The 12,075-nt window shown below is 49.3% G+C and overlaps 1 protein-coding gene across 1 annotated transcript in view; it reads right to left on the reverse strand.

The window, feature by feature from the left end:
* LTN1 (listerin E3 ubiquitin protein ligase 1) overlaps positions 1–12,075 on the reverse strand; it is a 177,213-nt gene that overhangs the window by 18,361 nt on the left and 146,777 nt on the right. The window contains 1 exon segment of the mRNA XM_061567905.1: positions 680–896. Coding sequence (XP_061423889.1) covers positions 680–896 — 217 coding nt within the window.

Here is a 12,075-nt window from a genome sequence, read left to right on the forward strand (position 1 = left end):
CGAGATAGAGACAGAGAGAGAAACAGAGGTCACATTACTTATTAAAAGGTAAAATCGAATGACCAAATCACCGAGAATGCGCCCCATCTTATCAGATCCTGGAAGCCAAGCAGGATTTTAGCCTGAGCTTGCATGGGCAACCTCCATGCACAGCAAATTGTTAAAGGCTGCTTGCAGGGCTATGTGCGTGGGCAGCAGAGGGTAGTGTCAGCGTTAACTCTGCAAATGGTCAAGAATGAAATAAAAAAGGCAAAATATCTCTGTAAATTCAGATTTTTATTCTGTGACATGGCGCTGTGCACAGGTTTACCTTGCGTTACGCGGGAGTAGTCGATGCGTTCCACAAAACCGAGTCAGCTACCTCGCCGCATGTCGAGTGAATTCAAATGACAAAGAGCGAATTTTGTGCAGAAGTATTGTTAGCCGCATATACGCGGAACCGCACAAAGCGAACTTACACGAGTACGCCACGGAGACCTATGGTCAGTGTTCACATTTCGCTGAAACAGGCTCTGGCCCCAGGTGAAACTTCTGGACACGCACGCCCTGGCGCAGCGGGCACAAAGCGTGCTTTACTTGCGCCTCTAACGACTGATCGGTGCGTTAACGAATTGTGAACTGCATTATCCACCTACAGGGTCACCTGTCATCCCTCCCGCTGTCCCGTCGTGCCCGTCACCTGTTAAAGAGCTCCCCGAGCAACTGGCTGAGCGCGAGCGGTGGGTCAGCGGCAGGCGTGGACGGCGTGGACGGAGTGGGCGCCGCGCCCACGAGCCCCCAGCAGAGGGCACCGACGCAGGGCGGAAGGGAAGGCCCGGCTGGGCCGGAGCGACTCAGCCGGCACCACGTGTCCGCCAGCATGCACTCGCACGCAAGCTCCAGGCAGCACGCGGGGTCTGCGCGCAAACGGTGGGGGACCACGGTGGCGAGATGTTAACTCCCTCGCCTTCTATGCAGGAGGTCATGGGTTTGGTCCCGACCGTGACGTCTGTTGTATATTGTCGCGCGGATTTTTCTCAGGTTCCTCCGGTTTTTCTCCCCCCACATTTAGAAGCACGCGTTTAGAGTATTTGGCTCTTATAAATATCCACGTGATAAGCCACTTCGTTGAGCTATCATTTGTGGCCAGATCGCTTCTGAAAAAGTGCTACATAGCTCAGTGGGCCTTATCTGGTAAAATAAAAAGTTATGTTTAGTTGACTTAGTTTAGTTTTAGTTTATTTTGGAATGCTACATGAGGCCTAACTAACAAACAGCCCCTAACTCTTAATTTGCACACACCATACTCAATGTCGGATGAACTTAAAATATCTGGGAGCAATTATCACGGATGGGAAGGCCAAAGAATAGCAACAGTAATCCTTGTAGCTCAGTGGGCCTTACCTGGTCAAATAAAATAAGTATAACCCGTAAAAACAAAGTTTTTCACTATAAATCCTTTATATGCGTGGCAGCGAACTTAATATAAAGGATTTAAAAATATATTCGCCTGTGGAGGACGCGGGGATCGATCCCGCGACCTTTGGCATGGGAAGCGAGGGCGCTACCAACTGCGCTACTCCGCCACGGCCTGTGGAGGGGTTACGCTCTGGTCTCTTATACTGTGACGTTCAGCCAAAGCCAAGAATGAGTTCTTTTGAATATATGTAAAATATTTTTTTTTTGCCTAAAAAGTGTACATTTTGGGAACATTAATTGTCTGGCACAACGAGTCTGTGTGGAAAATGTCAGCTCGATTGGATCACAGGAAGTGGGTTAAAAAACGACCGAAAGATTTGCACGGTCCTAAGCAAGCAAGCAAGCACGCAAGCAAGCAAGCGAACTTAATATAAAGGATTTAAAAATAGTTGAGAGTTTAAACAGAAGTGTTGCCCGTGCAACCTTTAACGGCCTGGCAGGGGCAAGTGCTGTCGGTGAGCACCTGCGGTGACGTCATGGACCACGAAGCATTCGTCTCTGATGATTATACACAGCGCCAGCTACGTAGAGGTGGCCCACAGCTGATTCAGATATCGCTTGGGGAAGACGTTATTAACAACACACTGCTTTGAAACCCACCTCGAATGATCGAGCGTGATCATTATTGTCGTGGCTTGGTTCACATTGGTTTACATCCACGATTGCCATCCACTCGACACTGTTTTGATACTTAAAATAATCAACATCCTTTAACCAGGCAAAAACCACCGTGTGACCTTTATTACTCATACAAACAAGATTTGTAAAACATTAGCTACAATCTGAGGTGTTCTTGAACGTGGTTTACAGCGACAATTGTATTGCCTTTTGACCTAATTACCTGGAATGTGCCCATCTCCTCAGACCTCGGAAACAAAGCAGCAAAATTGAGCCTGGATAGTGCTTCAACGGGGCACCAACCGTGCATAGCGGGCGTTATTGGCTGCTGCGTGGCTACGTGGCCAGCAGCAGAGGGCAGTGCAGATTCATATATAGTTGGACTGTACTTCTATGCTCCGACATCTGCTTCACCAAGCCACACTGACCCTCGCAGTAGAGTACGATTCAATAAGCCTCTCCCACGACTCGCATGGCGTGGGGAGGGGCCCTCATCCAGCAGTGGATCCAACAACGCAGCATGGGCGTGCGCTGCCGTGCGCCGCCGTGCGCCGCCATGCGCCGCCATGTGCCGCCGTGCGCCTCTGCCGGGCAAAGCAAGGGGGAACTTGCGCTGCAGCAGAGGCACGGTCTGCCCGCCGCCAATGGTGAAACTTCGCGCGGAAACATTTTTAAAAGCGCTTAGCGCTCACGCTCTGGAATCGCTCCTGCTAAACAGATAACCCTCCCGCGGCTCCGGTCCCAGCGTCTTCGCCTAAGCCGCTACTCCGGTGGGCGGGCGGGCGGGCGACTTCCCGGTGTCGTTTTGCACATCTTCGAAATAAATCAGCGCCGCATGCTTCCCTGGGTCGTCCCCCCACCCCGTAGAAAGGCGGCTGGTGATTTAGAGTTCCCTTAAAAGGCGACCCCCCCCCCCCCCCAGCCCTATTTGTAAGCGCAAACATAACGGCCGAGAAACCCTGGGATGTCCCCCCTTTGTGCGAGATCCGTGCGCCGTCGTTCATACATCACCGGCGTACAGAGGCACTCGAGAGTTATCCTTCACTGCGCTAGGCAATCGCCACTAACGACTCGTGTGTGTGTGTGTGTGCGTGCCACTGCCGCGTACAGTTCGAGTGGTACCTATCACCCCTTAACCTAATTCTAACCCCCGATGGCGACTCCTCACCCGTTCTCGTACTCCTACCACCAACTCTGAGCATCACTCTAAAACTAACTGCTAATCTCTAAACGGACCCCTGCGCATATTCCGCAAAACCCAAATTATTGTTTTTTCAGCGTGCCATCGTTGTACATTCACGTGCCATTTATAGTCCGCAATTCTAGATCAAAAGTTCTCGTTAAAATACAACTTTGTTCCTATGCAATAACCTTAAGGGGAATCCCACAACGCTTTCTGAATGGCATTTCTGCACAGCCCACCGCGGGCACCGACCGATAAAACCATCAACGCTTGCTGACCGGCCATTAAGATGTGAGCGTCGTAACGGAGACCCGTCTCTGCAGAGGCATTAAGTGAGATGGGGCATCGCAGTGCACCGCTGGGCCATAAACCCTACACATCATTGGTTAAACAGGAATACGGCCGATTATTTTTTATTATATCCCGAAGTAGACTAAAGGGATTTCTCGAAAGCGGAATGTCTTCCTGTTCACGAGACAATTATAACGGAGGTAAATCGCTCGTCCCCTTAGAACACGTGTTTTAAAAGAAGATCTGCACAGCGGAAATGTTTATTAATTCAGGAGAGAACTGCACGCTTGTCACTGTGATTTGATCGCAATATTTAACAAATTATTTTTCCTCCCTCCCTCCCGGCTCTGCCAATTTTCTGAGCCAAATTCAATTCTCTGACGTGCGGAGGCGTAGGGTTCGGCGCGTGCGAACTCTGCGTTTCACACCAAGAAAAGGGACCAAAAAATGCGGAATAACAATATAAAGTAGAAAAAATGCAGTATAAATCAGAATGAAACATGATGTTCATGATTACCGGGTAATAAGCGAGCCCCATAGGATGAAAACGAAGGGAGTGAGAGCGAAGACAGACGGGTTACATGGCCAGAACAAAAGGGAGCAGTGGTGCAGGAAAGGGGGCGGCAGTGATGAAAACGGGTGGCAATGGGGAAAGGAGTGGGTGATGAAGAGGGCGACTGTCTGGAGAGCTAGCATCCATTTAACAATGGGAGTCAGTGTGGAAAGAGGGCATCAATAAAGGGGCATACGATGGACAAGGGGGCGGCAGTGACGATCGAGAAAGGGCCATTGTAAAAGGAGCCTGTATGTGTGTGCGTATAACTTATTTTGCACCGTACATTGCCAACCGTGCTAATCGGAGGTGCGGGGGGGGTAAGGACAACAAATTAAACATAAAAGAGCAGTTCTTAAGAAATGAGTTTTCAATCTAGATGATTTAAAGGTGCATCGCTCCAGTGCCTTCTTAATATCGGAAAGAAGAGCGTTCCAGATGGAAGCACGCGATGCGGTGACCGTCTTTGTTCGATGGCCAGCCAAACGCCGCCGCTGCGAGGACGCTGACCGGAGCTCGTGTGATGGTTTATGCCCCGTGATTACATCAGCGAGGTGCCGTGATCCATTTTGCGACAAGCACTTCGTGTGTACCGAATGCGAACCTATCACGTATTCATACTCTTTGGTTTTTTCGGAAAAGTCACGTAGGTAAAAAATGTAAATAAATTCAATCACGACGTTTCAGGCGCAACACAAGCGTCCATCTTCAGTGGGGATAACTTAGCGAAAGTACAACCGCTTAAGTGTGAATTTAATTCATTTACATTTTTCACCTACGTGACTTTACCGAACAAACCAAAGAGCACGAATCCTTGCAGTCGCGAAAACTTCAAATCTAGAATTATCACGCGATTCATTCGGGCAACCGGCTGCAGTGGAGAGGCAGGGGCCGGCAGCCGCAGGTGCCAGCTCCTTGGCGAAGATAAACAAATCCACTGGCACAAGGGTGGCCTCTGCAACGCGGTCAACCTGCACAATTCATCACGGACCCTCCCTCCCCCCCAAACTTCCCGGCTCAAAAAAAAACACTTCACCGATAAGAGCTATGGGTCCCCGGTCACAGAGTCGGCGAAGCTCAAGGGCCGAACGCCAACGCTGTTCGGCGTGCTTGCGTTCGGTTCTTCCCCGGCTTGAGCAGCGACGTCAGCGGTATCGCTGTCGTGCGGGGAGGCAGTGCCACTGACATGGGGGGATCACGGGCCAGAGGGGTCTGGGTTCTAAGGCAATGAATAGGGCCCCCCCCCCACTTACCACCCCGCACTTATCCCTCCCCGCTCCCCCCGCCGTGCATTTCAGAAGTTCGCGTGATGGTTTATGCTCCCCGACGAGATCAGAAAGGGATTGTGGTTCACTTGTGGCAAGCGCTTTGTGTGAACTTCCAAAATATTCGTTCAGCTAAGCCACTGACAGGAGCATAGATGGGCAGGTGTGTGTGCCAGCGTGTGCCAGCATGTGCCAGCGTGTGCCAGCGTGTGCCAGCGTGTGCCAGCGTGTTGGTACATACATGTAAATAAAACGCACACGCGCATGCTGGAGTGATTTTAAATTGCACATATGGGACATCGGAAATGAATGTTTTCTCTGTGGTGCATAAACTGCCTACGACCAAAAATCACCTGGGATGCGCCCGATCGAATCAGATCTAGGAGAACGTATCATTGTTGAGCCTGCACAGTGCTGGGTGATCACAATGCACGCCAGGTGACTCGTGCTGCTCCCCACTTTCACCAAACCCGCACTGACCAGCGTGGTGAAGTATGGTCAAATAACATCATGATCCGCATGGCATGGGCAAGAGGCCTGTCAATCATTGTGGATTGTCAGCAGGGCTCTGCACGTAGAAGAGTTGCCACCCACTGCTACGATACAAATGGTAAAAATCTTAAAAGTAAAATCGCTAAAGCCAGCCCCTTTCTGAAGGGCTCTGATCTTGAGGCACTGTTGGTCAAAGGGCAACATTCCCCGTGGTATTTTTCCACAACTTCAGGCAACCGGGGTTGCTTTGACAGGGATCAGAAGCGAGTTCTCTGGAAAGCTTGCTGGCTGTGTTCCCCGACACGGTGCATTATGGCCCCCAGAGACACCCAGGCCCATGGCGTGAACCCAGGACCTCGGCAGGGCTGGCTCAGCACCCCCAGCGTGATACATTAGCCCCCTGAGGCTGCCGTGCCTCCTCCGTCGAGGCTCTCAACAGGAGCTTCTCCATCCCCCACCCAGCCCCAGCCCGGAACCCGTCACTTCCAGAGCGGCTTCGGTCGAGTCACGGCGGTGACACGGTCGGCGGCGTGGCGTCATGCAGCGCCCGCGCTAAGCGAGGCGCGGCGAGCACGCACGGGGAGATGCAGCGAGTCCACCACGAACCTGGGCCGTGACGTCAAGGGGTTTAGTTCTGCCATGGAGAGGAGTTGAACCCCAACGCCGACACGTTACGCAGGCTGATGCCTATGTGCAACATCACCGTGAACTGCCCCGGATCTCGTCCGCTTTTGACAACTAAGCACCACTGAGCCTGCTTTGTACTTGGATGGGAGGAATGCCTAGAAATACCAGGTGTTGTAGGCTTGGGCTATAAGGTTGTCAGTACAGCAATGTGTTTTCTTCAATCTATCTGTGCGGAGCATAAAGTGGTGGGACCTGCATGACTGCGCCGTGGGGTTATGACCATGAGAAAAAAATTATCTAGAATATTTTTTCTCTCCAATATCTTTGCAATTATTCCAACAATTTCGTGTTAGAAAACAGGCCGTGGGAGGGGGGATATCTCAGTGCTCCTTTCAAGCGAACTCTGGAAACGCAGAAAGTTGTGACCGGAGTTCATCGGAGCGGATCGCCTCTCGTGGAGCCTCGTGAGGAGCCTCATGAGCAAGGCGAGGGGAGTGACCGTCTGCATGCCACTTGCCTGCTTGAAGCTGCTGGTTCATTGCGCGGGGATTTTAAACGCTTTCGTGAAAACGCACGATACATGACCAAGCAGTTGCAGCTGTACAAACCCATCGCTGCATCCTAAAGCATGGCGAGCCTCTTGCTGTACGAGCTATTTATTTTAAAATGTCAAAAAATCCAGGACATTAAAACACAAACATGTCCCAACGAGACTGCAGTGCCTAGTTTTGATAACAATTAAAATGTCTCTGTAAAACTAGTCTGGGTAGATTTCTAAACGACGCGCTCAGACGTATCCCAATGAGCTCATTAAATTAATTTGCTCAATTCGATCTGCGACACTGTTTTCTTTCCCTGATTGCCCCCTGGGCAAAGACGTATTTGCACAATAACAGAACCCCATGCAGGAGCTTGCGACCACACAATGATGACTCGCTTTAGGGTCAACGGGGGCCCCAATGATGGCAACCGGCGCATTTACTCACGGAAAAACAAGTGAAACAGCCTAAGGCCTACTATACGTGCAGGTCACAGTCACACATCAAATCATGTTAAAATATAGGGTCAGAGTTTGGGCTGGGATTCCGTGAAAAGTTAAAGAGTCTGGAGTCGAGTTGCGAGTTATAATGGAGCGCGTCGCTTTTTCAAGTTCCGTCTTATTCCGCGCAAAGGAGGCCCTCCTGGAGTGACAATGAAGTGTCCGATTTCACGCGGCGGACACCTGCTTTGATATCCACCCCGCGCACGCCCGTAGGCTGAGATTTGTAGCCTTGTAAATGTTCCCGAGCGCGTGCCGCACGCACGTTTAGCCGCGGGCGGCGAAGGTGCCGGTGGAGGCAGGCGCGGGCTTTTGGTGCAGGTGGGGGGGGGGAAGCGTGGTGGGGGGGGTAGGGGGAGCGTGGTGGGGGGGGGGCAGCATTCATTAAATGGCGCGCACGGAAAATAAACGAGGGCCAATTTGCGGTCGTCTGCGTCGGCAAGAATTCAACTTGGCCCGGCGCGCGCCGGTACGTTTGCGGGTCGCCTGCCAAAGACAATCCGCGGCTCCGCGCCAATCACGGAGAGCCGGCGAACACAGATGAGTATCGGCAAGGCGGCATTTGAAGTCCTCGCGCACTCGAGCGCGGCTCAAGATTTAATTTCAAGCGGTCGAAGGAAGGCGAGAGCACGACAGAAAGAGAAAAAACTTTTATCGGAGAAATCTGTGGGGAAATTTAATCCGACTTCATCTCAAGAGTTTAGAGGGAAAGGGTGCGATAAAAAAAAAAACTGGGGAATTTTACAACCACCGTGGTCGTAGCTGCAGGATGACAATGGGTGCGCGACCACGAATTCACTCGTTTGCTCGCTCACTCAATAATTTACTCACCCACTCATTAATTCGCCCGCTCACCCACTCACAGTGATCACCCGAAGGGCGGGCGTTCGCTGTTCGGTGCGAGCGCAAAAGCAATTTCTCTCCTCTTCCAAACACCGCTTGTTCTGCCCCCCGCCCCGACCTCCTCCGACTTCAGCCGAGGCTCTCTCAACATGGGCACAACAAACAAACAAACGTGCGTGCAATTTCTGCCACTTCTTTGCTTTTGCTTGGCCGGAAAGTTATTAGTGGCGCTTACAGTACGGGGTCAAACTTTTTTTTTGTCCTTGTCCACATGTGGGAATGAGAACGAGGCAGAGGTCTGGATCGCTCAGGCTGGGGCCCACGTCAGGTGCGGGCCCCGGCAGAAACGTTAATGCGAAAAGCATGCGGAGCCATCAATCATTAGCGAAACTCAATTGGACGCACCCAGGACCGATGTGTCCTGGGAATTACAACATGGATCACTGAGGACTGGGAAATGAACCCCGATACGGGGCTCTTCATGTAATAAAATCATTATGATTAGACAGATGGAATTTCCACTGGCGCTCACAAAGACAAAAATCCCCCGTATAGCCTTGACAGAATGCTAGGGCAAGTGCTGTAAGCGAGCACCTATGAAGGCCGGCACGTACACGAGGCGGTGGGTGGCCAACACCACACCCTTTGTCTCCCCAGTGGTGATATTTACACACCGCACCAGGTACTCATTTGAGGCTGAGTCAACCTAGGGGAGGCCCAGGACCAGTTCAGACAATCGTCACTGGTGTTGTTGGCCGTGAGCGGGAATCGAACTTGGATCGCCAAATTAATAGCACAGCCCGCGAACCACTACACTACCGCTCCCCACAGACGCTTACACACACGCACATGTGCTCACTCTCTCGTACTGCACGCACTCGCTCGTACCGTACGTGCACGCGTAGAAGAGTTGGGGATACATGGTTTTGGAATGAAATATGAATGTTCGGGGGAATCTTTTTATGAGCGTTTCAGTGAGACGATGATACACAATTCCCTAGAGGGCAATGGTGAGATCAGAGACGGGAAAGGAAAACGAAGATAATACAATAAATTAGTCATAATAATCGTGCGACATAGATTTATCTCTCCATGTCATTCATTCATACGTGGATTTAATCGTAACATTTTTAAAAGCCGTGTACCCTTTGCAAGCGATGACTGCGTTCGTTTTTATTTCAAAAAATGTGATATATGTAGTTTTTTTATATATAACCCGGTGCTGCAAAATGTCGAATTTATTTTAGAATAAAAATAATAATAATATCGAGAGCCGAAGCACCACATATGGAAGAGAAACACATGAAAAAACAATAGGTTTTATTTTACTCAGGAAGCCCTCACTAATTATGAAGATTCATTTTTCAAAGAGTCTGGCTTCAGCATGATTGATCAATTCTGTTTTGGAGTAGTTTTCTGCGCACGGGATGGCATGAGCGCCAATGTGAATGCCGGGGGCCTACAACTCAAATTGCACACTGACATTTGTGGCCAGGTTGCTGCTGCAAAAGTGAGAACCTCAGTGGGTTCATCTTCTTGGTTCTTTCGGTAAAGTCACGTAGAAGGGAAATAATAAAACAATAAAAATAAAACATAATAAAATAATTCTGACGACATTTCGGCCACAACGCAAGCAGCCGTCTTCAGGTGAAGAACAGGTCTGTCGGAAAGACAGCGTCTGACGGCTGCTTGCATTAGCTGCTGCTGCAGCAACAACAACAATACGGCAAGGCTGCGGCGGCGTTGGGCAAACACATTTTGGCCGAAACGTCGTGAGAATTATATTTTATTATGTTTAATTTTTATTATTTTATTATTTCCCTTCTACGTGACTTTACCGAAAGAACCAAGAAGATGAATCCCTGCAGTCACGAAAGCTTTAAATCGAAACCTCACTGGGCTTCGCCTGATAGGACGGGGATGGTTGAGTTGTATATTGTAATTTGCACTAATCTATCGCGTTGTTGTACCGTTTGTTGTTGTAAAGTTCTTACCCGCCCCGACAGGACATCAGTGGAAAAGAGCTTGACAGCTCATCGGATTTCTCCTGCAGTGTAAATACTAATTCTGATTTGGAACCCACTCGTTGCCTGGCAAGTGTAGGGCTCTCTCAGCCAGCCTCCGTCTTTGTAAGCCCACCAACCCCAACCTTCGAGTCTCAGTATTATGTCGGCGCCATCCAACTTGCCGCCTCCACAAATGTTAGGAACCTACAAAACTCATACGGAAATAAAAGCAATATATAGCTTGTAGAATGATGAGGCCTAAAGTGAAACTTGGACTAATTTCTTAAAACCGAATCACTCCTGTGTGTAACCCACTGTGGACAGACTTTTGAGTCTTATCTGCACGTATAAGTCTTTATTTATATGGATACTCCCGATTTTCTCCCACAAGAGAACCACTCCCGATAAAGCATTTGGCCAAACGGCACAATGCATAGCCCTCGTGCCAAAGTCTCACTGTAAAATCGTCCTCTCACAGTCAAGATAAATAAAAGGCCTGTCGTGATGAATTTATGTTGACACTGGCCATGTCTGCACTGCCGCCTGGGGTCGCCATAGGGCGATTGGAGTGATCTACACGTCAGGTGAGCACCTTCAACAACCCACACCGTCCACTACGGCGAAGTACGGTCACACATAGACATTTCCCCCCAATGGTCGTGCAGCCTGAAACTCAGTCCTCAAGTCATTTACAACTCTCAATTTTAGAACTTTCGTGACTGCAGGAATTATTATTTGGTTCTTTCGGTTAAGTCACATCTAAAGATAAAATAATAAATTAAATTCAATAATAGCATGCGACGTTTCGATTGCAACACAAGCAATCATCATCAGGTATAATGAAATAGCGACATAAAATCTAACCAGAAAACTATAGACAGACATGTAAGCAGACAGATATCACCAAGATACATAGAGAGAGCAACACAGGTAACAGAGAGGGGTGATCCTCTCTGTGGGGTGGCCTTAAATAGACACCCCACAGAGACGATCACCCCTCTCTGTTACCTGTGTTGCTCTCTCTATGTATCTTGGTGATATCTGTCTGCTAATATGTCTGTCTATAGTTTTCTGGTTAGATTTTATGTCGCTATTTCATTATACCTGATGATGATTGCTTGTGTTGCAATCGAAACGTCGTATGCTATTATTTAATTTAATTTATTATTTTATCTTTAGACGTGACATAACCGAAAGAACCAAATAATCATTCACAACTCTCTATGTACGTACGTTGAACTTCTTTCGCACCGTGCGTAGCTAATCGGAGGTGCGGATAACTCTGATGTCATGAACCCCGACAACGGCCGCACGGCGGTCGGAATAAGCGACTTTCGGAGAGTACATCCAACGCGGAGGTGCAACGTTGGTGCATTTGAGATTAGAAGTTGGGTTCGGTGGATCATGCAGGGATGGGGCCTGTCTGAGAGCCCCATTTGCAGGCTGGCAAGTGGGTCACTGACACATCTTTATATTTGAACTGCATTTCATAATTCGAGGTGCTAGGTTTGAGTTTGAGTTTTTTTTATGTTTTATTCATTACACGGATGATGCCATGAAGCCAATTTCTTGGATATTTTACAAAGGAGATCCGTGGTGCGTGAGCCCAACAGCAACAACAAAATAAAGACAAAAACGTCAACAGTGCAGAAGATGAGTACAGGGTCCGCAGGAATATTGCATGACTAAGAAAGGGGATA

This window comes from Lethenteron reissneri, chromosome 5, assembly GCF_015708825.2.
Source record: "Lethenteron reissneri isolate LAM-NWPU_2019-01 chromosome 5, ASM1570882v1, whole genome shotgun sequence".
In the NCBI taxonomy this organism is placed as follows: domain Eukaryota; kingdom Metazoa; phylum Chordata; class Hyperoartia; order Petromyzontiformes; family Petromyzontidae; genus Lethenteron; species Lethenteron reissneri.